This window comes from Hemibagrus wyckioides, linkage group LG16 (assembly GCF_019097595.1).
Source record: "Hemibagrus wyckioides isolate EC202008001 linkage group LG16, SWU_Hwy_1.0, whole genome shotgun sequence".
Classification (NCBI taxonomy): domain Eukaryota; kingdom Metazoa; phylum Chordata; class Actinopteri; order Siluriformes; family Bagridae; genus Hemibagrus; species Hemibagrus wyckioides.
This window is the reverse complement of record NC_080725.1, coordinates 1,113,914-1,141,201: the sequence shown is the minus strand read 5'-3', so window position 1 is coordinate 1,141,201 and position 27,288 is coordinate 1,113,914. Positions and strand designations below refer to the sequence as shown.

The window sequence follows — 27,288 nt, the reverse complement described above, 5'->3', positions numbered from 1 at the left end:
TGAGAACGTCCCCCTCTCCCGACGCACTGTAACGACAAGGGTTGAGGACATCGCGGGAAATCTGGAGCTTCATCTGAGGAACAGAGCGGTCAACTTTGACCATTTTTCACTGGCTCTGGGTGAGAGCTGAGATCTACGTGACACTGCCCAGCTACTCGTGTTCTTACGTGGGATCACTGCAGACTTCAAAATCACGGAAGAGCTGGCAGACTGGATTTTTCTCACTGAACAAGTAAAATGAACTGAAAACAAGAACTTATTGCTTTCTGAATGAAGTTGAGCAGTTGCTTATCTTTAACATAATGCAAAACATCTTTTCAGTATTTGTGAAGATTAACAAGTTAAAAGTAAAATGAAACGGTGATGCAATAATTGTTTTCGTTTTAAACTGTTTATTACTTCTATGGGATTATTTTCCTCTTTGACCTACACAACAATTCATAAATTTACATAAATATTTACAGAATATCCTTATTCTTCTGATTACCAGTAGCAGCTAATCAAAATATATCATTTATTGCTTTTTAGAATGGGAGAAAATTAATATTGAGCAGAATTAAGTTCAAGTTATCATTGATTCGGCCCTCCAACACAGTTCATATTTGTTATGTGGCCCCCGGTAGAAATTAATTGCCCAGCCCTGTCATAGACGGATATGTGTAAAGCAGCACTACAAAATCTGCTCTGTGTGCCAGGGGTTAAGCCTGCTACCAAAGACCACAGGTTTCAGAAACTAAACACCAGCACAGCCAAAGGCACTGGCCATGCAGCCCCCACAGGTCACCGCAGCACAGCAAAAGCCCCAAACTGATGGTCATGCTCTTTGACCACAATTGATCCTTAGAGTTCTTCATCTCACCATTAAAATGGTCTTGCAGATCTGACCTATAGGGGCTAGGGGGAAGATGGCAGGAAGCTTTTAGATGAAAACAATTGCTCACTGGGCAGAGATTACATAAGACCAGTGGGTTATTATGATAATGCTGCAAGGGCACAATGTGTCCACTGTCAGGGCTCAATAATGTGTCGGTATCAGTCCCCATCGAGTTTGCTGCTCTGACCAGAAAGTTGTTCTCTCTTGGACAGAGGTAGAGAATATATATTACAGAACAAGGAGTCCACTTAACATGCAATATGTGGTCAAACGTATATGGACACCCGATGATCTGGCCTTTCCCAAACTGTTGCCTAGAATGTCTTTGTAGAAATATAGTGTACACTATTTTGCGGCATTTCAGTGTACTTTCTTGTTCAGAAGAAAGACAGATTTGTTGTCTGATTCCAAACTTGAGAGTGCTGAACTGATTTACATGTTAAAAATAAGTCCCTGATTCCCAAAATATGTAAATGGACAAGACAAAATCTTACTAGTGAGACTGCCGAGAGACCTACGGCAATACTAAGGCAAAATAACTCCGTGTTGGTATTCAGGAAGTTCATCAAGCATCATGTCAAATCATGTCAAACCCTACTATGGTGAATAAAGTTTCTTGGGTAAGTTGTGTTCATTTCTAACCATTGAACTATGAAGAAAAACCATGACTTTCGAGTTGCTTTCAAAAACGTGTATTTAACAGTTTTGACACTATAAAACAAAGTGCATTTTTAAAATCATTATAAACATATGAACAATTTAATGTTAAAATATATTATTCATAAAAATAAAAAAAAACAATAAATGTAACATCTATTAACAAAGCTATTACAGTTTAAACAGATACTGTTTTTCATGTATTTAGAAATTTAATGTTAAACATATAAGATAAGAACTGGTTAGGAACATATTCGATTAGAGCATGACTGACCTAGAGTAATAACATTGAAGGAGGTTTCAAAAGTCTCTGAAATAAAAACATAAACATTTAAGAACAGAACAAATTCTAACAGTACCAAATACTGTATGCACTCTCTAAACAGGGCGAGGAAGATGTTGAGTTTCAGTATGAATAGCTGACACAGGCATGGAGGAGCCTGTAGTGGAGTATGTTTGTCCATTGAAGACAAAGAAAGGGTAGCTTATCGGTGTTGGATTGTTATGCAGTGCCACTTGATTCGAAGTGCTGGAGAACGGAAGCTGTGGAAAAGGCGGAGGGATTACTGAGGGTGCATCTGGGGAGAAACTTGGGAAAGGAAAAGCTGGTATCATAGGCATGCTGAACTCATTTGCTTGCTCTTTTAAGAGCTCCAGATGCTGAGGTGCACTAATTGTTGGCTGAACTTTACTCCTCTCGACTGGTTTAGGTTTCACAATCAGTGGTTGTGACAGTTGTTGCTGTCTGACTGCAGGGATTTGCAGATCTGTCAACGATGTTGTCGTTGGTTTTGCGTGTGCTGAAGGTGGCCTCTTAGACAAAAGCAGAGCCCTTATTTCGGAGTGTGACGGTGACTGGATAGCGTCAGGTGGGCTCCAGTCCCAGGCAGAAGTTCTGGGAATTCTCCAATGCGATGCATTACTTCTTTGCGTGAAATCGGTGTAAAGAGGTGAGCTTCCAGGTTGGGCTGCCAGACTGGGCTGAATAAGCGGGGTAACACCATCACTAAAGTTACTTCTTGGGCATGAGAGCGTTGCTCTAAAAAACAAGAGATTCATCATAACAAGGAAAGAATGCCTGTTCAGTAATACTGCTCATAAATATTTGGACATTTGGCACAAAGTTGGAGAGATGATCCTAGATGTGACATCTAGAATCAAAAAAAGCAAAGATAAAATAATACAACTAGAATAACTTGCAAGATGGCAAAATGTCAGCCTGTCTCAATAGAGAGGGGAATATAGAAACTTGCCAAGAGATATTTTCAAATCAATCTACTCAGATTCAACCAGATGTTGTAAAACTCAGTGCATAGAGTTTCTCCTCACCACATTCCTGCAACAAATTTTCAGTGATTTTTGTTCTTACCCTCTGCTGGATGGTTGATGTGTTTCTTTTGTTCCATCTTCCATTTGAATCTAGAGAAGGTAAAATATGTGTTTTATTACTGCAAGGCACAGATAAACTATTGTAAGAAGGAAAAGAGTAAACAGTTCTCAAAACTTACTAGCGCAGTTTGAGTCCTCTCAGTGGATCCCCCTGTTGATGGGATTCTGCTAGCATTCATTTGCAGTGGTGGTGTGCTTTTCACAATATCCATAGGCTGGGGGGACTGATCAGTTTTGTTAACATGGGCTAAACGAGCCTCTGTCTCCCCGTAAACAAACTTTGAATTTATCCTGTTGTATTTCGTCAGCACTTCATTTGGAATCCCATGCTCTGATTCACTCCATACAAGGACCTTCGATGCATCGTAAAGAAGATGTTCCATCCCAAACCATGAAATTTTAGTAATTTCATTATGGGATTTCAAATAGAGGATTTTTTCTTGAAGATATCTGCATATAATGGACAGGTGCTCAGCTTTCCCTACATCAAATATACCTGGCAACCGATCTGCTGGTGTCTCAATAAATGCTGTCACTATATCATGCGTCTTTTTCAAATTTTCCAAGCGGTCTCCTAAATTGATCATGGTGGCTGTTGGTAGAGATAAAAAGAAACTCTTAACATCAGAGGGATTTCTAAATGCAGCTTCTATTTCAAGCCTCTCCCGCTTGGTTTTCAGGTACATGTAGTACGATGTGTCAGGGGAATTTTGTAGCTGCTGATGCAAAGTGGACACTGCACAATAGTATTCCCGCAATCTTCTGTAGTCGTCGCTGGTTAGGCACTGCTGGAACGATGAAAACAATGATGATTGTTGCTGAAACCCAACAGTGCCCTTATAAAGTTCGCCATAGAGAGAAGGATCATACCAGAGCAAACTCCTAAACGTTGGTTTTCTTCTCAGGAAATTTATTTTGTTGTCAACAAATTGGCAGGCCTCGATTATCATCTGTAGTTCCAAGAAAGAATTTATTGCCTCAAACTTCAACTCCACTGGTGGAGGAGGATGGTCTAGATACTGTTCCAAGATTAGATTTCTTGTAATGCAGGATTGGTGGAAAGAAACCTTCTGATCTTTTTCGAAGTTGGAGATAAAATGTTGGAGCATTCTTTTGCATTTTGACTGCAGGGGAGCAAGTTCTATCACGGAAATTGCATGGTCAGCCATTTTTAGAGTCTTGGAGATATCAGTGACACTGTACTTTTCCTGGATGTATTTGGTGTGGACTTTTTCGTATGCAGTTTGTTTGTTTGACTGATTTATCTTACATGGCTGTTCTCTTGATCTGTTTCCTTGCTGTCCACATGACCTGCTTAAAACTTGGGGACAGATGACCTGATTTTCCTGCAGATTAGTTCCATGATTTTGAAACCAGTGGTTAGGTACACCAGAGGCAGTCTGGTACGGTTGAGTGTTCGTATTTACCAGATTTGCATTTGGCTCATTTCTGACTGTTTCAGAAAAGGTACTGTCTGGACTGACCCTTTCCAAATTGCTTGTTCTCCTTCTCTTCACTATAGGGCTGTTAGGTTGGCTGTCTCCGTTACTTTGCTTGTGTTTGGTAGGGGCAGCTTGGAAAGGTATAGTTTCACTCTGTCTGTGTGTGAGATCAGCCTGTTTTCTGTAGTGTCTTGTGTTGTGTAAAAGCTGTTTGTGAGCTGTACTATCTAAACTTATCCATGTGGTTGGAACATGATCCTCTCTTGTAGAGTTATTCACAGGATCCTGTTTTTTAACTGTGAACTCAAATCTGGTTAAATATTCTCTCAGTTTAGAAATTACCTGTTTATCTGAAGTTGCTGGAAGGCTATTTTTGTCTTGTCCTCGCCAGGCTAAATGCAGACTGTCCATTGTCCCAGCAAGGTCTTCTTGTGCATCTTTAATGATTCTGCTGTGGAAATCTGATGTCGTCTCTACAAGTGAGTCTGTTATCCCACTGCTTTTAGTATCCTGTAAAGAAGGTTGGCATTGAGAACTTGACGCTAACTCAGAATGGTGATTTGTTTTCTCTGTGAAGATCCCTGCGACATCGCCCTTGGCACCTTTCAGTGCTTTTAAGCAGTTCTGGTCAGCATCTGACCTCTCTTCATTTGCCTCTGTGCTTTTTGGATATAGTTCTCCATCTTGAAGATTGCAGATGTTATTGGTCTTCCCTGATTTGTTAGTGCTTGATAGCCTTTGGGTTAAGCCATTACCAGAATTGTTCACAGCAGTGTCACCGTCCTCGGTTTGTGTGTCGGTCTCATTATTCATTACTTTAGGTGAATCTGGAGTCAGGGCTGTCTGGGCTTTGGCAGTGTAGCTGCTTATCACATTACCTGAGGTTATATCACTAGGGATACTTGAGACAGTGGGAACAGGGCTACTTGTATCCTTATAAGCTCCAGTGTTGTAATCAGGCAAAACCTCTTTAGTGTCACTATTGTCCTCCTCAGAAAGCTTTTTCAGTAATAATGCCTCTTCCTTGTTTTCTGCTTCTGCACTCTCACCATTACTTGACTCATTGCTGCCAGAACATGTGACCAGGGAAGATTTTTCTTGATGACTTGTCTTGTTATGGTTTGTTCCGCTATCTGTTTCCATTTCCTCAATGATTACTGGACCTTTAGTATCTGAAGTGATGTTTTCCTCTGATTCTTTGATCTCATTATGGTTTGAAACATCATCATGGACAATTTCTGCTGACTGTTTGACAGGATTAATGCACCGTTCTTTCGTTTGAGAGAGCTCATCACCATGTATAGTCTCATTTTCACTGTCTGCACAGGAACCCTCTGCATTTAAAATATTAGTGGCATTGTCATTCTGACTGGACCCCAGAAGTTTGCCATGGATTTGTGAACCAGACTGAGATGCAGCAGCTGAATTGAGGTGTGACTCAGAACCTCCATCAACATCGTTAGCTGTGCCGGTACATGAAAGATCTTTTGATGAGTCAGAAGTCAACTTGCTAAATGAAGCTTGACCACAAGAACTCATTTTTAAAGCTAGATTTGTTTTACGTTTTCTCTTCGCCTTCAGCAGTTGATTCTTCCTAATGTGCTTTGTCTGAGCCTGAATACGAAACGGCAAGTGACCTGAAGTTCTTTTACTCAGTACACCTGATATTGAGCTTTTTCTGCATAGAACCGTTGAACTTCTCTGTCTGCGACGTTTACAATTTGCATTGAACTTATTTTCATTGTACCTCTGTGCCATGAGTTTAATCAATTCAGCGTTATTGTTTTTTATTTCTTTTCCTCCATCACTACAGATTCGAGCTTCTGGTTCACATTTCAAGTCTCCATTGAGATGAGTGCTGTAGGTACTGGTTAGCCTGTTTACGTGAACAAAGGATGCTAGTTTCCGACCAAGCTGTCTCAATTTTGAGAATCGTTCAGAAAGCGTAAGTCTTTCTGGGGATGTCTGGCTCGATTTTATCTTAACTATAAGCTGGAGGTCTTCTTCCTTCGGTTCATTAACATCTGGTGAACTGATAGCAAGCGTTTTGTCCAGACCTTTTGCCCTGAGATAAGATTTGTTAGAGAAATCGTTTGCTTCATTTGAATTGGTCAATAGCTGATCTAGCTGTAATCGTTTATATAATGAATTGTAAATAGTGTTGTGTTGTGGTTCTTCCCTCTCAACCTCTATAGACATCTCAGAATTTGTATCAGATTTAGAATGAGTCAGTGTTTCCCCATCTAGTTTTTCAGTATTACTTTGACTCTGTTGACCTGGCTTCATCGCAGTGACATAGGAGCAGTCATCGCATTCTAGTACATCAGTGGCTGAGATGTCGACACAGTTTGCCACTTCCATGGCTATTATGTCTTGCTCAAATTCAGAACAGTCTTCTGTTGTATTGCTTAGTGTAGGCTTACATGCAGAATACTCTTTTGGGCTTGTGGGAATCTCATTTTCACAGACATCTTGGCTCTTTATCTTTATCTCTTGCATTGAAGGACATAAAGATGGGGTAAAATCATGTGTAGATTCTATAGTTTTGCTCTTGTCTGAAGGATTTGGTTGCATGGCACCCTGCACAATGAATGTCCCTGAAATCCTTTCTTTTTCTTTTACAGATTGAATCAAACCTCCATCTTGAGGCTCAGTCTGAGAATCTGGAGAAGGATCCTGCTCTTTTTCCTGCACATGGATTTCTTTTGGTCTACAAATCTCCTGGTTGAACTCATCATTGTCTGTATTCAGTAGAGCTACTTTATTTCTCTCAGAATCCGCCAACACCATAGTAGATCTCAAATTAGAAACATTGGCACTTACTGAATTTATCATATGGGACTGACTTACTTCACATTGGGTCCCTTTTTTCAATAAAGGGGAATGTGTGGATGAGCAGACTTCATTGTTTTGGGACTCTGTATGAGACAAACGGAAGGCAGTTTCTGCCTCTGTGTCTTTTTGAAAAAGCAGTCCCTGTTTATACATTTCGTGATGCATCTCATAGAAATGTATGCGGTCAATCAATAACTGTTTTTGTTCTGGACTCAGATTTCCTTTGGACCATATTTTTACGTGTCTCTCGTCCTCTGTCATCTTGAAATATGGAGCATATTTCTGAAATTTCATTTTAAATAATTTAATTGAAGGCATATTCTCAGTCTTTGGCTGTGCAGTGGAATTGGATTTGCTTGGATCATCCAGTGAGGGTTTAGAGAACCTGCCCTCTTTGTGTTCCTTATCCAGTTCCAGTGACTGTTTTTCACAAGATAAAGTGGATTCATTCTCCTCTTTCTGGTCTCGTGAGTGTGCCTGGCGTTCCTGTTCCTTACCTTCTGAAACATTAGATGTTCTTTCTTCCTCTGAGTTTTTCCTCTGTATGTTTGTTTCTTGCCTGGACAACCTTGGGTCCTTAACCAGACGAGATGAATAGACTATGGTGGACACTTTTTCTTCTGAAGTTTGAGGTATTACCCCCAAGGTGTCTGTATTACCTCCACAGACACTTGCAGTGTTCAGGTTGTATACACTTGGAGGGAATGCAGGTGTGTCATTAGAGCTTTGCCATGAAATGCCACTGTCATAACATGGTAGTGACAAATTGAAATAATCTGTTGTATTATAATAAGGCATGTATGCCTGGTGAAGGATAAATGGAGGTGTAGTTTGCAGATCGTTGTACTGAAATGGAGAAGCATCTACTCCGTTAGCCTCTGCTCTTGGCATTTGTGACTGGCACTCCACGCCTGGGCAGCCTTGTGTCGCAAAACGTTTGAACGTCACTGTGGTATTCTCTCCTTTGCCTGTTCTTTTAGCCACAGTGCAGCCTTTCAAATGCTCTAGAGGGCCTGCCAGGGTAGATTGGAAAAAATCAGAGCTTTATTAAAATCCAGATGTGTGTCATCACAGATGGTTCTGAATAGACAAATGAAAGAATTGCCGTTTAATGAATTAGTGAATTCTTGAGTAGTTTAGTGAAAGACATATTTGTTATGGAATGCTTTATCGTACCATGCATAAGGCTAGCAGGAGCTTTAATGGGTGAAACAGGTGGACTTATGGATGTTGGTGCTGCAGCACTAACAGCTGGAGCAAATGAAACCACAGCATATGGCAAACATTGCCTTGGCCGTTTGTTGAGTTCTTGGTTTTGATTGTAGTCAAATAGAAACACCTGCAAGAATCAAACAGCAACAATATAATCAAAACCCTTTGCAGTAATAAGTTTTGTACCACAGTGCTATTGAATTCACACATCTAATTGTCATGTAGGTGGTTGGTTTTTTTTGTCTGTAACAGCAGCAATAATGTCAGCTGTATTTTAAATCCCAGGCTTATAGTAATGCACTTTTAATGCTAATTTGTTGTCATTTCTATATTAACAGCTAATTCGCAAAAGAGGACCTTTTATGAGGACTTGTATGATATTGATATGCTGATGGTTTGTGTAAGGAGACATTCATGGATGAAGTGTCCCCTGTCAGCACTTTGTAACAGTACACTGTTTGCCTCAGGACAACGTTCTGTGGAACAGTAAAATGATATGCTCTGTTTTTTTTCTAGCTGTTAAATGCAAGTAAAAATGGGAACTAACTTGTTTCTTGGACACTGCACACCATCAAATGTAACTATAAGCTGATAATAAGAATGACGTCTCATTGTTTAATCAGTAAGAATGTAAGTGCTGGTTTGGTATAAGAGGAATTAAACACTTTGGGACATGCAGTTATGGTGTCAACATTCCAACCCTTCTTTGATTTTTTCCCCCTATAACATCATGTCTGTCATGTTTAATTCTTTATTTTTCACTTTATGCCATTGTTAAACATACCGAAGAGCCCGAAACTTGCTGGTAAACACTGTCATGATAAGAAACAGCATCTTTTGCCATGTAACAGTCAAAGCCAACCATAGGGTCTACGGTTCTGTTCCACTCCAAACTGGGTGTGACTTTTTTCACCTTTCCAAAGAGCACCTTTAGTATAAACATTTAAAAAAAAACATTAAATGCATCATATCAATTAATGCAACTATGTGAACCTATTAAATGTTAAATTCTGAACAGCAGAACAGGCTGAATGACGCCTTTCAGATTTGCTGTGACTTAAACCGACCTTGAAAATGAACAGATTTTTCCCATTACATGTGCTTGCAGTTGCATGTTTTAGAGCCACATCAACATGCTTAAACAAATAAACCCCATGTGAGGGCTTTCCCAAAGAATACTGGTCCTGGCTCCCAGTCCTTAGTCCAAACTGGTAAATTTCATTTGTTGCTTCAGAAGATGCTACCAGGAAGCAAAAACGTTCTTCCATTTCTCTGCCATGTCTACCTTTTGTACGCATCTCTGACCTGCAGACAACAAATCATCATCAAAAAAACAAGTTGTTAATAAATGGTTTGTTTATACTATTATTGTTGGATTGCCTTACCTTTTTTCAGAGAATTCCTTAAGAAACCCATCATTGTGCACTAATTTGACATCTTTCCATAGCCATGTGTTAGTATGCTCCTTCCTCATGTCTAATCTGGATTCTTTTAGTTTGGACTGAATGAGAGTATAATCACGACTGTCTTCTGGACAAGGCTCCAGGAGGACTGGTTAATGGAGTACAAATTGAAAAAATAAAAAGCACATTTTAAAAAGAGGGCATGGCTTGTTCAGACAAAGACACTGTAATCTCTAAACAGCCTTCTTCTCAGGAAGACTACTCATATGTATTTTTGGTAAGTTAAGTAAAAACCTTGTCCAGACACTCGTTTCTTCCTGGGTATGGTGAAGTTCCTCAATGCCACGGTTCCTACTGGCTTAGATGAGTTAGTTGTGGAAAGCTCGATGGACCCTTTTCTTCCTCGCACTTCCATAGTTGCTTACTGAAGAATATGTCCCTGCAAAAAAAAAAAAATACAAAATGTTAATTTCCTGAATTCTGTATGTCATTGCCCTCTGTTTCGATATGTGTAAGTGCTATTGTACTTCTGAACACTGACATTTTTTTCCCCAGTGTGAAAAAAAAAAAATGTGTGAAGAACTACCCACTCGTGTTGTAGAAGTGTTACTTGCTGGCTTTGTTACAGAGACAGTTCAAATAATCATCTGAGATGACCAGATAGATCGTTTACACTCATCACACACACACACACACACACACATACACACACACATACACACACACACACACCAATGTAGCTGATCACTTTTGTCAATCTCTACATATCTAGTCTATTTGTGAATAGACAAATAGTCACAAAGCACCTCTGCTGCACTGACTAAAGACATTACTTCTGTCTTTTTATCTAAGATCAATTTGACTATTAGTAATTATTTCCAGTCCAGTCATTTGTTGCCTCTAAATTTTGAAGCCCACTCCTTCCTGAGTCAGCTCCGATATACATGTCTCTGTGTATGTACAATTATTTGCAAAAACAAATCTCACCAAGCTTCATGCCAACAGCGGTCCTGGCTACACAGTTGTCCTAGATATGGCATGTTTCTAATGTTGCCCTGCTCTTTAAAACTGACCTTTGACTACTCTCAGTAGATAAGCATTTGATCCTCCATTTGTTATGTTTAAATCATGTGACTGCACATCATGTAAAATATAATACTATTTCATAACCATATTTCCTTCAAACTCACTATACCAATAAATAACCATAGAAAATTTGCTGATGTAATATTTGCTGTCTGTCTATCAAAATGCTCATAGAGAGTATAAACAGAGGAAACAGTTGATTTAAGGCACGGTTTTAGGCTGCGTGTGTTACTACTACTCTTCAGCGAGATGAGACAAGATGTGGAAATACAGATATGGATCTCTGAGCAAGATATACTGTGGAAACACTGCTGAAGGCGCGCATGAAAGAGTGCTGAAATACACCTCTGTGGAGGAAAGCAAACATTTTCTCTTTTTTCATGCGCTAGAATAACGTATAATACACATTCAGAGACATAACAGCGGCAAGGATTAGAGAGTATAATATTAGGAGATAAGCACCGAAAGTAGACAAATATAATTAAAATCTGTGTTTATTCCCAATGGGGTTATCATTATTGAACTAGCTGCCAGTTTAAAGACAATACATTTTTTTTTAAAAATGTATTTTGTTAAGATAATGGTTTCATCTACTCACCATTGTGGAAAGCTTGCTTAAGCACACGAGTTAGCATGTGTGACCTGCCTAGGGAACTGTTGCAGTTTGTCACTTTAGTTTGAGGAACATCAACTGAGACACACCAAAAAGGAAATCGCTTGACCTCAAACTGTGAAGAGCTAAGGCACAGGAAATTACCCAGCACTGCTAGCATTAAGAACATAGGTTGGGCTTCTTTAGTGCAAGAGCAACGTGTACTTGTACAGAATTAGCTACATGACAAGATCTTAAGAGAAATGAGCAATTTATATAGTCTTACAGACATCTCACTGACATCACTAAAGAGATAACTAATGATTATGAACATCTGATGATGACTTGGTGACTTGTGCCTCTCTCAGTGGACCTAAGCGGACGTTTGTCTATTTCTCCTTGTTTTCTTTTTAAACCTTCTCTTTACATTTGACCTTCAATGCTGCTTTGTTAGAATGCAAATGAAAAGCAAATTTATTCTTTGGATCAAACTGCCTTGTCTTATTCGTACAGGTCAAATAGCAGCAAAGGTCATTGTCCAAAACACAAAAATACAATAAGTTTGATATAACTAAAGGCATGATTTGTTGGCTGTAGGAACTGTAATGTGTTGAGGCTGTGTGTGTGTGTGTGTGTGTGTGTGCGCCTATCATGTGAACAGAACAGTAGCTGTGAAACAGGAAGTGTGGTCTGGTGAAACAGTTGCATCAACTGACCTCAGGGAGGAGAGAGGCTATCCTTTCACAATCAAAGAATGCAGTTTTGTCATTACCACTTCCTCTTTCTGACTGTTTAATTAGAGCCCCAGCCAAAAGCATGTCAGGTTTACGCTTGGTCTTTACTTAATAAATAAATGCATGAAATTCACAAAGGAACAATTAAATTTGATTATTCTATTAGTAAATTACTGATGTAAGTTCTACATTACACTATAGCTACTTTTGTAAAACCTGACATATAGATGTTAGCGAGCTTAAAAAAGTTTCATAATGCCACAGACTTGCAGAATTCTCAAATCTGATTGGCCAGAAACTGTTTTAACACTGTGAGGCCAGGTGAAGTGAATAAGACTGAGTATCTCCTCATCATGGCACCTGTTAGTGGGTGGGATATATTAGGCAGCAAGTCAACATTTTGTCCTCAAAGTTGATGTTAGAAGCAGGAAAAATGGACAAGTGTAAGGATTTGAGTGAGTTTGATGAAGGGCCAAATTGTGATGGCTAGACCACTGGATCAGAGCATCTCCAAAACTGCAGCTCTTGTGGGGTGTTCCTGGTCTGCAGTGGTCAGTATCTATCAAAAGTGGTACAAGGAAGGAACAGTGGTGAACTGGTGACAGGGTCATGGGCGGTCAAGGCTCATTGATGCACGTGGGGAGAGAAGGCTGGACCATGTGATCCGATCCAACAGACGAGCTACTGTTGCTCAAATTGCTGAAGAAGTTAATGCTGGTTCTGATAGAAAGGTGTCTGGTTCTGATACACAGTGCAGGACGGGTCAGGGCTGTTTTGGCAGCAAAAGGGGGACCAACACAACATGGGCAGGTGGTCATAATGTTATGCCTGGTCAGTGTATATTACATTTATAGAAAATAACCTTCTTGTAGGTTATTTTCCTTTTACAGCATGCCCCATTGTGTTATTCGAATTCATGCAATTTTGATACTGTTTCATGAGTTCCTGCTTCAGGAAAGTGTACACTCGAATAGAAACACTCTCTCGTAGCATTCTGCAATAAAGCCTGAACTGTTACTTTCAGAAAGAACTGAAGAGTCAAGTCCTTTTAGTCATGACCCGTGAACATTTTAACCTTTGCTGCGCCTTTGGCTGTTTTTAGACCCCGACATGGTAGCAACTGTTTATCACAGTCATATGTGCAGTAGTATGGGAAAAGTCAGAAGGAAATCAGCCAATAAAGATAAAGAAAATTTGCCTGTTCCATACTTTGACACCTTAAATATATATTTCACCTAAATGACAGAAATATCATTTTATTTATTTGTTTAGATCTAGGCTGCCTTCCACCATGTTTGGTAATTAAAGAACTGGTTAATCAGGCACAGAGATAAAACCTGCATAAAGATCTCGACATTCTTCCTAGCTAAATATCGTTTCCTTACACAGCGAATCTCACCGTCTGATCGAGATGTCAGATAGCACGTTGTAATCTGTCAAAAGGTTCATGGTGTTTCTCCTCCACTGCACTCACAATGTTCACTTTCTCCTTTAACCAGCTTTTAAGCAGAAGTGTTACAAATTTGCCTGAGATTATGCAAAAGAGGGAAAAAAATTCAGCTTAGGAAAACGTACAGATTTTAGGACTATATACAGAGGAAAATTTCACCATGTGAAGGTTTTCCCCAGGGCGCCACTCATATTTAATCATGTTCTATAAATGGACCTGAACACAAGCACCAAGACTGAAGAACCCTGAACATTGATTCAAGTCATTATTTGTGTGTGTGTGTGTGTGTGTGTGTGTGTGTGTGCGCGTCATTTAATACTCATTAAATGTCCTATATAGGTGAACACACAATGTACCACACACTCGTCTCTTTCGGTTTCAGTTCTTTGATTTTTATTAAAAGAAACGAAGATAGATACAACCAACATTCGACACATTCTCCTTTGTTTTAAAAGCGTAGGCTTATATATCTTTCCACTTAACAATCTGCAATATATAGCGATCATTTTTCTTTATACTCTGTGACACAAGTTAATAAAAAAAAAGAGAGACAAAAACATTTTTTTAACATGAGCATAAAAAGGTTTCATTTGAATTATATTAGATTGTCTATGGATCTTTTGGACTTTATCCACACCAAGGTTGCGTAACTGTAAATAGGTATTTTATTTCTCAGCATTTACTTTGGTGCAGGTATTTTTCACAAAGCTTTAAAACACAACAAAGATTCTGGTTATTATATATATATATCTATATATATATATATATATATATATATATATATATATATATATATATATATATATATCCCAGTACTCTCAGATGGGCTGATGATCACTGCACTCTACTGCTGGTGCAAATTTAGCAACTGTCATGCTGTTTCTTGGTCAGCCATGATGTCTGAGTTTCAACTGACCATTTGTGCAATTTACAGTTACACAAACCCACTTCTGCTCATGGAGGATATCTTGTTTTTTTTTTTGTTTTGTTTTTTAATTGACCAATGGCTAGCTTCACGTTTGTTCTACTTCATCAATTTTTAACTCGACATGCATGCAGCTGTGGTCCGTATGAGCACCTTTATATATTATTATATAGCACCATTTTTTAGAGTTAGAAAGGACCCAACTGTCGGCATGCATGAACATAAAAAAAACCAAACAAACAAACAAAAAAAGAGAGAACAAATAATAATAAAAACCCCAAAAACATTATGTAGCCTTCAGATACATATCCTACATGTTGCAACCTTTTACGAACATTACAAGGCAATTAATGAATATTCATACAGTACCATACATATTAAACCGGAACTAATACAGTACACACGATAAAGAAAGTGCTACAATACAGAACAATTGCTTTCTTGTTTCGAGTCTTATAATACTCTACAGGAGGACACACTAAGGATGTACGTTACGTTGTCAAAAAAGATACACCGAAACATTTTTATTTCACCATTTCTTTTGAAACCTTTATCGAACACTACTTCTAAGATCCAACTGCAGCAGAGATGCCATTATCAACACAAAGGAAAAAAGGAAAGAAATCAATAAAGCTTCTACACCTTTACAGCACATTACCTACATCGAACTTTTATCTTTTGAGAACACAAAAAAAAGGCCTGTGACCTTTGGCTGGACTGCTATTTTGAAACATGACTGAATTCTTTATTCGTACTACAGGAATGCTCGGTTACTCCTCCCTTACAAGATCCAAACGTTCGCTTGCTAGGCCTGAAATGTTCCTGAAAAGAAGTATAACAACAAAGTGTTGGTGAGGAACGAAAGACTGCAAAGTTGTGCCAACAAATCATAAACCTAAACTAAATCATTACAATCACATTGTAATGATTTTAAGGCTTATGGGTTAAAAGTGTTACTTGGATGCGTTGTAACAGTCCAATTTTGTGAATTCAAGTTTCACGATTAACTACGATAGCTGCAATGTAACAGGCGAAACTTTTTTAAACAGCCTCACGGATTACTGAATTTCTCAAATTTCTACCAAAATCGTCCTGAACGACTTGGAAAGAAAAACGGTGTAAACTAGCGATAAAGCAAACACGACGTCTGTATAGCAATACCACCCTGAATAAAATGGTACCACACGACACACCACAGAACTCTGACCATTTTCCACACAACATGGTTTTCAATATTTCTTTGAGGTCAAGGGAACAAACGTGGATGCAGTTTTAAAGTGCATAAAACCTGTTCTGCGTTTGTTTCATCTGTCCTATGCGTTGTTTAGAGGTAACATCCTTTATGGCCTTTACTCCTTTATCACTTTGTCAAGGGTACAGCCTTTTAACTTTAAGAAATTAGGTTCATATTTGGATACAATTAACTAAGTGTAATATAAAACCTATGCTGTGTCAATGCCCAGAATGAGTGAGCCCTGAAATGTTTCAAAAAGAAAGAAATTATAAAAGAGAGGTAATAAACCACAGTTGTTAAAGAGTTAATGAAACAAAGCAAGGTGAATTGTCAGGGCAGGTTTTTCTGGATTAGTCCTAGATTACCTTCCCACTGACAATTTAGACGGAGACTGGGTGTAAAATCCATGCCCAGAAGATCCAAAAAAGATCCAGAAAATCCAGAAAAGTGTACTGCTAGCAGAAATGTTGCACTTGAAGCAACTCTCATATACAATATGCTTGGACAGTCTGAAAGGAGGAATTCCAATTATACATGCAGTATATGATTCATTAACTATTATTTATTTATTTTTTATTACTGTTTTATGACAGCTAAGGTCTCGCATAAGCATTGAAAGACCTTAGCTGTCATAAAACACTAACATTAAGGTTGCATAATACTTCTACAGGGCGTTTAGTGTGTGCTGTGTTTTCTTCATCACTAAAGCGTGTACAGTGAAATGTTTGTTTTTTGTTTTTAGGTGTATGATTGTCATTCTCACGAAATGAACGAGACCCCTCCCTTGTAGTCGCTCGGATGAGAAACGGATCCTCTCGGTAAGATTGAATAGTAAAAGCAGCAGCAGTAGCAGCAGCTCAAAGTGCTGTTTGAATAAAGTGCTTGTGGGAAGTGCTGCCTATGTCTTATATCAGCCTTCTGAGCAAAAGCCCAGCTTTTAGAGTTTCCTTATGTTCATCATGTGAAGTAGATCTAACTCATTTAGTGAAAATAAATCGCTGAGGGTCCAAAAAAACAAAAGAAAACAAGGAAAAGTCATTTAAAGCACTACGAACCAATAGGACTTGATGAAACGATTGCTTTTTTTTGTCAGCTGGACAATTATTTGCATACGTGAACATGCTTGAGTGTATTTCTCAACCCGCTATTAATAAGTAAGAGGGGATTTATCTCTTTCAGGAAGTTAACCTCTAAGTATATTTGTGCTACGAGGACTCGCCTCATAGAAAAGGCATTTAAAAGACAGTCAATTTAGAGGTTAATGGGTGACTGAATGAGGAACACTGTTTTCATTGCACTATCATCTTATAAACACCACTATTCTATTAAAATCTCTAAGATTTTGAACACTTTTTTATTTTTTAAACTGTTTCAGATTTACTGTGTCCGTCTAAGTTTCCACAGCAAATTGCACAACACCGGCAATGCATACAACTGGAATGAAAATAAATGATAAGACAGACATTTTAGTGTTATTATATAAGAGTGCTTTAAACATTTGTGCTGTCCTCAAAAGGGGACTGGCAACGCTGAGAGAGCGCTATTAAATGTTTTCCGTTGGTTAACACCTTCGAAAAGGACCTTAGAGCTGTTAAACTGTGAAAACAGTTACGATATGAAGTCCCCTTTTAAAAATGCATGCTGTAAAGCCCTTAATAATATCCTGTAAGTTTTAAGTATTTAATAACATTTATCATTTAAGTCATGAAGTGGCTATCCACCGGTCATCCGTTATAATTATGCAAAATAATATGCAGGTCTTTAGCGCTGATAAATTCATCTCTACATTTTCACAACACTTTCTTTTACTTTTTTTTATTATTATTAATAATAATAATAATAATAACAATAATAATAGATATTAGAGGGTTGATGACATTTCTCTCTGCCTTAATTCAAGGCAATTTAGCTGAACCTAATGTGCAGGTATGTGTGAATCCAGCTTGGGCTAAAACATACACGTTTCTGTAAAAACTGGGTCTGTGTTTGGAGAACACAAATTCTCCCGAGCAATTAACCTAATAGCAAACTTGAAGCCTAGCATTAGGAGCATTACTGCTGAAACCACATACAAGTCTACCAATTCTGTTGATTCTCTTCATTTCAGCTAGTGACTATTGCTATTATCGCTCTCAGGTGATACAGAGAGGATGACAGGTGCTCACATTTATGTGAACATTAATTTTAGAATATCTTATTATATTAATCTTTATTCGAGACCTATTTACATAGTTTAAACATATTGTGCTCATAAAATTGGGTATATCCATCCATCTAAACAAGGTAATGGGGAACCTGGAGTATCCCAGGGGATTCAGGGCACAAGGCAGGGGACACTCTGGACAAAGTGGCAATCACACCCACCCGTTCACACACAATGCATGTCTTTGGACTGGGGGAGGAAACCGGAGTACCCAGAGGAAACCCCTGAAGCACAGAGAGAACATGCAAACTCCACGCACACACACGGCAGAGGCAGGAAATGAACCCCCAAGCTATCACTAAGCCACCATGCCCCCTGATATTAGGTATTTGATCAATCTATAAATCTTATTTATATTCAGTTATCTAAATATTAATTTCATATCTTGACTTTTTTTTTATCTTTATAGCTTCGTAAGGAAAACTGAATTATAATCCAAGGTGTAACCCTCTTTTAACTAGAACAGACCCATTGTTTAAATGAGTCTCTGCTTGTTAAATAGTGCATGTAACCTTTCATTAAACATTGCTTTAATAAAAGCAATGGGTGATATTTGTAGGTTTGCTGAACAAGCCAGTGAAAAAAATTTAACAAAATCAAGCAGTCTGGATCATTACATTTTTGTTTGACTGACATTACTGTGGGTCGAACCTTTGTCACAAAGGGAGAAAAAAAACATTGTATTAGTGTATCCAGGAGGTATGTATTACTGATGTGGTATAATGTTTTGAAACGTTTTTCAAAAAATAATGTATAGTACTGTCTCAGGCATAGTATTATACATGTCTTTACTTAACATACCACATTTAGACCAAACTGATGTGTTCTCCTAATCTAAGGTGCCCTTTTACTAAAAAACTCCTAGATTTCTCTAAGAGTGCATGTGGTCATGCATCACAGCCAATTTGCACAACCTGTACACTCTGTGTAGTGCACTAATTCTGCATGTATAATCGAGAGAGAGAAAGAGAGAATCCCTGGGCACCCGCGCGCGCACACACACACGCCCACAGACGAGCGCGCGCGCTTCAGCCTCACTGCAGATTGCTGAATGCACATTTCCATCTGGACCTTTCCATTTCGTGTTCAGACCCTCTTAACGTCAGCAAAACAAAACAAAACTCATATATATATTAGGCTATCGCTCATACACAACCTGATCTCAAGCCAACCGTTCATAAAATGAACTAAAAAGGAAAACAAAAACAGTACTTGAATGTAAAAGTGCTATTGTGATTGATCGGAGTTGTACAGTACAGTGCGGTACTTGAACAGGCTATAGAGGTACACTGTTTGAAACATGTATGAGGATATTGTATAAACCGGAGCACTGTGACATACTGCAACAGAACATAGATGGCGGGCCGCTGTCAATCCTCGCGCTCTTCGCTGTCCGCCTGCGCCTCTGTCCTCTTCTCCTTGCGGCAGGTGAACAGGCGTCTCATTTCCTCTTCGTACCTGATGAAGTTCTCACCGAAGCGGGACCAGGCTTTCAGCGGCACCGTGATGGTGTTCCGGTACGGCTGTCGCACCTCGCTAATTTTGAGGAACACACCATACCTGTTGGAGCCCACGTCGAAGTAGAAGCGCTTGTTGTCGACTCGGAAGGACGCTGCCTCGGGCAGCTCGGCACACGCCGCTTCCCGATCGCGCTCCGCCCTCGCGCTTCGTCCGTTGGCCTCGCGCTCGTCGCCGTAGTCCTCGATGAGCTGTGAGAGCGCGTCCCGAAACTCGATTAAGCCCTGCGCAGGCAGCACGATGGTCTGCTCCACGGCTTGGCCATAGTACCCCACTGCGCCCTGCCCCCTGCTCACGGTCTGCCGGATGCGTAAAAAGCGGCCGCGCTGGTTCTCCTTCAGATCCAAATAGTACTTCCGGTTGTCGCCTTCGATTGACTCGCTCTTCAGCACCCGGTGTGCGGGCTCTTCGGACGCCGCCGAGCCGCTGGGTGATGCGGGCGCTGCATGATGGTCTGGCTGTCGCCTTCGCTGCGCGTCACTCGACTCCTCAGGCCGTGGCGCGTGGCCGCCTCGCAGGCCTACGTGCGCGTAGTAATCGATGAAATCCCCCAGGCAATACCTCAGGTCGGGAGCCATGGCCATGGATAGCGTGAGCTTGCTCTTCCGCACGCTGTCATGCCTTCCCCTGCCGATCCACACCTCTGCGATTTTGAGGAATCGGCCCCGCGCGCTCTGCTTCACGTCCAGGTAGAAGCGCTTCTTCTGGATGTCTACGCGTTTGGACGCGAGCTCCTGTATGTCGGGACCTTGCAATGCGGGCAGAGTCGTGCTGTACTGCTGTGCATACCCGCCTCTCGGAAACGAGTCGCCCGTAATCCTGCCTTTCCCTCTATCCATCTCTCTCGTGTTACCGTCAGCCATGCTCGCTCAAATTTCCCGACAGCGGCCCGGTTTCTTCTCCATCTCCGATACCCTGTTGTTGCCGTCGACGGAGCGAGCTCAGCTCAATTATTTAGCTTAGTCGGCTTTGTGCGCTGGACAAGTTTTAAGCGAAACCCCGGTTGACCTGCAAAATGGCAGCTGCCCGGCTAGTCATCAGCTGATCGCGGCTCGGTGTCCTGAATTAAAGGTCAAATCAAATCGCATGGGCACAGTCGAATTATTAGCTGATTACACGGCTGCTGTGGGTTTTTTTCCTCCTTAGCGCACATCTGACACTTATCTCTGCCTGCTAAAAGCCCAGCCAGCTTGATGAAACGGCAGAGGGAGAGAAATCATCCAATCCTGGATTTCTTTAGAGGGCGCTGCATCAGTACGGGATGGGAATGAACTCAATGACCCTCTCTCCCTCCCTCCCCTCTACAATAACACACTCCACCGTTTAAAGAGACGGAGTGTGGAGTAGAGCTGTGGCGTAATTCTCATTTCCACTTAAGAGAGAGAGAGGACACACTGCTGAAGGCACCAGCATTGACATTTTATTACACTAATAAGGAAGATATGGCCGTTCTCAATCAGGACATACGCATTACGAATACGCATAGGAAAGATGCACGTTTTGAGCACAGTTGTAAAGTTTCACTTAGTAAATGATATCGGAATGATTACCTCTGACCTGGATTCGGTCTGTTTTTATTCGTTGTGCAGAAGTGAAAACCAGTCGTGTCACATCCCCCTATCACACAAGCACGTGCTGTCAGGTCAGTCTCTCGGTCATGTTAGCTTGTGTAAAATGTGGAGGGGAAAAGGCTAATATTGTGTATAGGAGGAAGACACATTTATGAATGGCTCTTTTTTTAATACCAGGAATCTCACCTTTTTTAGATAAATATTAAAATCTGCCCACGTTCAAACGCGGCTTTGCTAGTTTTCAGCTAGTCGCGCTAGTTAGCTCAGGTGCTAATGCAATTTGTTGGCGTTTAACGACCTTTTTTTGGAACACCAGCTAAAACTTACAGTTCGGATCATTTCTCAGATATGTAATATCAGTAATAAATCTTTTAAATAATAGAAATATTTTAACAGTTTTCTTACCTCAGGCATCCGGGTTTTTTTTGCTGGTGAGCTATAAATGAGAGTCGATCCGTCCAAAAAAGCATCGATTCTCCGATTGACACGTATTGGGAATTGAGTCGATTCCCTCAACTGAATCCTACAACTGACCAGGTGAAATGTGCCATTTGCTTTTGATAATAATCACAGCAAAAATATGCCCAACCAATTAGACCTGCCTCTTCCTGAAATACTTCAACTAGCAATTAAAAATTTAAAAATAAATAAACAAATAGTCTATGGATTTATCTCCTAACGGATTCGTGAACTACTGAACCAGTACAGATGTGTTCATTGATATGAACCTCACAGCACAAAGTCCATCTGGATAAGGGTGTCTTCCAAATGTGTTAAACATGTAAACAATTATGATGAATTTGTCTTAAAAACCCATAAACCCATCTATAAAAGCAATAATAGAGTCCCTTGCTACATTCACACATACAGCTACTTGCAGTGGCAAGGCGACTATTAATTTTCAATAAGAGCCGATGACTTCCAGAGGAACGAGTGACAACCTTTGGTGACTCGATGGAAACGAATCCGGCAGTGCAACAAAATTGAGAAAAGTTTAACTTTATGCAAATATTGAGTGACTTGGTCCACTGGGGGCGGAGACAGCCGGGCGTACGTGATCCGTGGCAAAGAGTACACGCTGCTTCTCCTTCATCTCGTACGATACGATGCTTAAATACACAATTGGATTCTAGATACAAACGTTTAATTTTAGCAGTGAGAAAACTGATTTGCTCTCACGTGGAATGCTAGTGGCACCACACGCTGAGGAAGGTTATCAGTATGGTAAACACTTGTAGACACACGTACTGATGACTTCACAGTACAGCGAATGGTGGCTTGCAGCGATAAACTGTTGTATGTGTAAACGTGGCTTTAGACTCTATAGAAACACCAGTAAGGTGCCTTTATTTTGTAATTTGATGACATCACTCTTGTTTTTTTGTTTCCTCTTTTACAATGGCACATGCCTCTCAGTCTGTCAGGTGTAAGACCACAGAAAGAGCAGTGACCTAAATCCCTGTAAACTCTAGATTATTTAATAGATCTTATCTTGAAGTACCGGTCTAGAGTAGTGTTTTAAGCGGCATGCTATTTGTGACAACAAAATTCATGACTTGAGGTTAGAAGCGAAATGCTGATGAGGCTGCAGCATGCAGCCTTTTATCACACTGAGACAGAGATGTCCTCAGATGCCCCTGACTTCCACTGGCTTTGATCTGATGCTAATTAAGCTTTTGCTTCCATCACATTCTGCGTAAAAGCATCTGCTAAATACAAAGTAATGCAAGGCAGATCTAACCATGCTATGAAAATGTAATGTACACCCTTTAAAATCATGTGCTTAATTAGGCCACAGGGTAATGGATTGGCTAATTATTCGGGGGATGTTCAACCTGATTTCAAGGCAGAAATAAAAATAAAAAAAAAAGCAGGCATGGATTGGATGAAGTAAAATGACCATTTAGGGAGTGATTTGACCAGAACAGTGAGTCAGAAATGACCCACAATGATGCATCCTGTTTTGTTTTATTTCTATAAGTATGTGACATCAGTTCTGTGGTTGACAGAAATATCTTCTCAGTAAATTACCTAATTTCTAAAGTATTGTTAGCTTCTGAATTGTATATTTACATTTAATTTACAAGCACACATTTATTAGCTGTATCTGAATGGGTACAAACTATATGTTTTACCATATTATATATACTATACTTTCTGCTCTAGAAGGTAGGAAAAAAAAATCTCATTTACAGAAAAGGTCCTGGTGACACTTTCACACTCATCCAAGGAGCTTCATTAGTTCGAGTGAAGTCTGCTATTTAAAAACACAATAAGACTGATGTATTATTGGGAGCCTGGAAACCTTCACATCCATATTTTTAGATCCTGTTCAAAAAATCTTTAAATCACACGTGTGGATTATTATTATTATTATTATTATTATTACTTACTTGCATGATTGATATTTGTCAAATAAGCAGTCAAATGTAGCTAGCTAATGTCTACAGACAACAATGACTAGCTACTGTATCTTAGATAGCTATTCTAAGTAATAATTCTTCACTACTAAACATATAAGGCATTACAGAGATCAGTTGTCTAAAGTTGGGTGTTTTTGTTCAATAAATTAAGGCAAAAATATTTCAGCAGTTTTATAGTGGAGAAGGAGACCCAATATGGAGGCCAAGTGGCTTGACATTACTTTGTATAGAATGATGTAGTTGTCTAGGTCTCTCATATAATTTTATTTTCACATACAGACATGAATGGCGGAAAGATCTAAAATGAAACGGAACTGAAAAATTGTAATCTGTACATGTCCACAGTTCAAAGATGGCAATCTCAATAGAATGTAGCTGCAGTCCGGCAGACGAGCAGCACAAAGGCTCATAGCATGTTCCCATGTAGCTAAAGTTAACGTTAGTTATCTGAAACAAACTAAATTATGTAGCTGCTTTTATCAAAAATCGAATATTATATATTCTACAATGTTATAATTAATATATTTCAACAACTATCTAACACCCCAGTGTTACTATTAACTACCCCACCACAACTAGCATTTTTTGTTAGCTAATGTTGTTGGCTAGTTAGAGGTCAGGATAATGTTAGTAACCTTTATCGTTGGTCATGGTCACAGTGATCCTGACATAAGGCAGGAATACACCCTGGATAGGACACCAGTCTATCACAGGGCATCTCATTTGCATTCATTTGGGCAATTTAGCATAGCCAATCTGCTTATCAGCACGTTTTTCATAGGTGGGAGAAAACCAGAGAACCCAGAGGAACATGAAAGTCCACTCTGCTCAGCATCAACAGCTGTGAGTTATTTGCTTAGGCAATCAACGCATTTTTACACAAATTAGTGTCAATTGAAACAAGGGTGGCATTTTATTCAGCTCACACCTGAAGCTAACCTGGGGGCGTTTTGTTGTTTGTTTGTTTTTAAATAACGAGGCATTAAAATGAGAGGCAGCAGGATCCTGACGGCTTTTCGCCGCCACTCCAGGCCTGTAGGTGTCGCTGTGTTAGTCACTGAACGAACCCGAGCGTGAAAAGTAACGCAGTGGATGGCGCGAGAGTTCAGGGATAACGTCTGAACCGATAGGGATACAAAAACAACACCGACAACATGATTAAACCCGTTCATTTAAGAGACAGTTTAAAGGGCGTTCAGCACACACGTCTGTAATATAAAGTATTTATCTGTAAGTGTTATGAGGCATTCCTAGAGCGAGGAAAAGGTTTTCTGGTGTTTATGTTGTTAATGTAAGCGCGTGGACGGGAAGCTGCAGGGAAGTGGCACGAGCTGAACCTGGAGAACACATGTGTTTATGTCGCTGTGAAATCAGTGTTAAATACAGAATCCTGAACACGGACCTGGCGTTGCATCCTGAACAAGTCGTCTCTACACCGTAAAAAGATTTTATTGTTAAACTACAGTTAAATCCTAGGTGCACGGCTCGAGCTATGGATCACTCTAAAGCGAGTGACAGGTCGCTTCCGGAATGGATGCGGAAAAAGCACGAGCCTCAGGTAAGAAGATGAAAACTTTGAGTACTCACCTGCTGTTGAAGTTCTTTAACATAGCTAGACGGCGTCTTCGTTGTGAAGTTGTTACAAGCTTTTACGAAGTAAAGCAAAATAAAAACAAATAAATATCTATATCTTCAGCGCTCACTGCAGACCAGGTTGAAGCGCCCAGGCATGTGTAGTTGTCTTTGTGCTGTTAGTTTTCAGTAAGGTGTTGCGTTTCTATTGGTCGAGACTTTTCCCTAATTTGCATACATTTTGTTCCCCAGGTACATCTCTATGGTCATATTCAAATAGACTTGAAGCACTGTTTATAGTCTTGAGTCTGCTTTAATTTCTGTCTAAAGCTAATTTGAAGTTTTTCTCACTGTTTACACACACCTTTCCCTTCAGCCATCACCACATTAAAGACACCTGTACTTGAGCTATCTGTAACCTCATCACCTTTGTATCACCTGTGAATAACCCCAAATGTTTGAAATGTTTCTGTATGTCTCTGTCATAAATATCCATATCCCGTACTTCTGATCTTTAAAGCCGTGAAGTTGAAGGGTTGTGAAATTTGTTAAAAAGAGAATACTGTTAAAAACATCATCGTCATCAATAACAAAACATTTTCGCTTTTATGATCATTTATCCATGATATCTCTTTGAGAAGCATTTATAAACATTACCGCTTCCTCTGTCATCACGTCTCGTGTTGTCCTCACTCGAGCCGAGTCCTCCATCATTTTTGACGTTCATGACCAAAGAGTGACTCTGTGGCATCTCTGTAGTTTATTTGCATAGGTTTTAGTCTGGAAAGCCAATATGACCCAACGTCTGCCTGTAGGGAAAACTATTGGCAGGCTTCCAGCTTTAAAGTTTGCCATCTATCTCTCTTATTTGACTATTGCTGACAAATTTGCGTGTCGTGGTACAGAAAACTGCCCCTGTGGGTTATATGTTGGAAAGGTTGTATGTGCTGAATAGTTTTTTTACTGATATGTTATTTTTTTCTTTTATTTTTTTATAGTACAAAGTGAAATTTTCGTTACTCTGATATCATACAGTTTGGTGGATAGCTGATAAACTGTCTTTGTGGTGGAGAATGGGTTAAGAAAAACATATGGAGGATGTACAGGAGGTACAGGTTAACCTTAATCTATACATATATAGTACAAGTTTCTTTAACCATTATTTTAATTATAATTTGTTACCTCAGTGCATTTTTGAAGAACATTAAAAACAGGAAAAAATTTACCTTTTATGTGCTGTGCTGGGAATTTTTTTCCTGATCAGACAGGTACAAGTTGAATGGGAAAAGCTGTATAATCATTAGTACTGGTTTCGGTGTCAGGACTAAGGAGAAATAAAAGATTTATTTATGCACAGGATCTACATTTTGTTTAAAGCATTTGTTTGTTTGGGGTTTAGTGTACTTCTTTTATTTTAGAATATCTCTGAAGTATTTTTGTATGACATTAGACATATAAAGGTTTCTCCTCACACATTACAGGTCTTTGGTTGTATTGGTTGTGAATGTATGTGTGTCTGGTGCACTGAGATGTACTGGTGTCCCATCTAGAATATAGTCCTGCCCAATGCTTTTACATATGCTGATGCTTTTGCGCCTGACGTTTACACATACAGCGACAAAGCAGCACTTTTTGAATGAGAGGTGTCGAATTCTTGAGACTTGAACACCTATGACCGTTTGTGACTAGATGTGAGCGTGTCAGCGGCACAACAAAGTTGTGAAAAGTTTAACTTCATGCAAATATTGAGCGACTTGGTGCAGTGGCTTCCAGTGGGGGTGTAGAGTACACACTGCTTCTTGTTCAGTTTGTGCATATCAGCCATAACATTATGAGCAGTGCCAGGTGAAGTGAACAAGACTGAGTATCTCCTCATCATGGCACCTGTTAGTGCGTGGGATATATTAGGCAGCAAATCCTCAAAGTTGATGTTAGAAGCAGGAAAAATGAACAAGCGTAAGGATTTGAGTGAGTTTGATGAAGGGCCAAATTGTGATGGCTAGACCACTGGATCAGAGCATCTCCAAAACTGCAGCTCTTGTGGGGTGTTGAAAAAAGTGCTCCAAGGAAGGAACAGTGGTGAACCGGTGACAGGGTCATGGACGGTCAAGGCTCATTGATGCACGTGGCGAGTGAAGGCTGGCCCGTGTGATCCGATCCAACAGACG

At 39.8% G+C, this 27,288-nt stretch overlaps 3 protein-coding genes across 8 annotated transcripts in view; 1 reads left to right on the top strand and 2 right to left on the bottom strand.

Annotated features, from left to right (window-relative positions):
- Nucleotides 1–1,588: 1,588 nt before the first annotated feature.
- Nucleotides 1,589–25,871, bottom strand: LOC131367181 (testis-expressed protein 15). 5 transcript variants are annotated; one of them, XM_058412448.1, is made up of 9 exons: nucleotides 25,778–25,871; nucleotides 10,107–10,251; nucleotides 9,795–9,960; nucleotides 9,477–9,714; nucleotides 9,194–9,337; nucleotides 8,374–8,536; nucleotides 3,040–8,210; nucleotides 2,901–2,950; nucleotides 1,589–2,570 (listed from the first exon to the last, which is right to left on the bottom strand). In XM_058412448.1, the coding sequence occupies exons 2-9, from the start codon at nucleotides 10,225–10,227 to the stop codon at nucleotides 1,910–1,912; spliced, it is 6,714 nt and encodes a 2,237-aa protein (XP_058268431.1). In that variant the 5' UTR covers nucleotides 10,228–10,251; nucleotides 25,778–25,871; the 3' UTR covers nucleotides 1,589–1,909. The 5 variants fall into 5 exon arrangements, with proteins under 5 accessions (XP_058268431.1, XP_058268430.1, XP_058268429.1 ...); XM_058412447.1 differs by lacking the exon at nucleotides 25,778–25,871 and adding an exon at nucleotides 25,136–25,309; XM_058412446.1 differs by lacking the exon at nucleotides 25,778–25,871 and adding an exon at nucleotides 11,497–11,650.
- Nucleotides 14,643–21,441, bottom strand: purg (purine-rich element binding protein G). The gene has a single exon (XM_058412453.1). It carries the CDS (start codon nucleotides 20,415–20,417, stop codon nucleotides 19,407–19,409), a length of 1,011 nt encoding a protein of 336 aa, XP_058268436.1. The 5' UTR covers nucleotides 20,418–21,441; the 3' UTR covers nucleotides 14,643–19,406.
- The window catches only part of wrn (WRN RecQ like helicase), a 28,143-nt gene continuing 25,003 nt past the window's right edge, over nucleotides 24,149–27,288 (top strand). Inside the window, exon 1 of one of the 2 annotated variants that reach the window (XM_058412451.1) lies at nucleotides 24,149–25,106. In XM_058412451.1, coding sequence (XP_058268434.1) covers nucleotides 25,041–25,106 — 66 coding nt within the window. In that variant the 5' untranslated portion in view covers nucleotides 24,149–25,040. The remainder of the gene's footprint in view (nucleotides 25,107–27,288) is intronic. The other variant, XM_058412452.1, reaches the window with a different exon arrangement.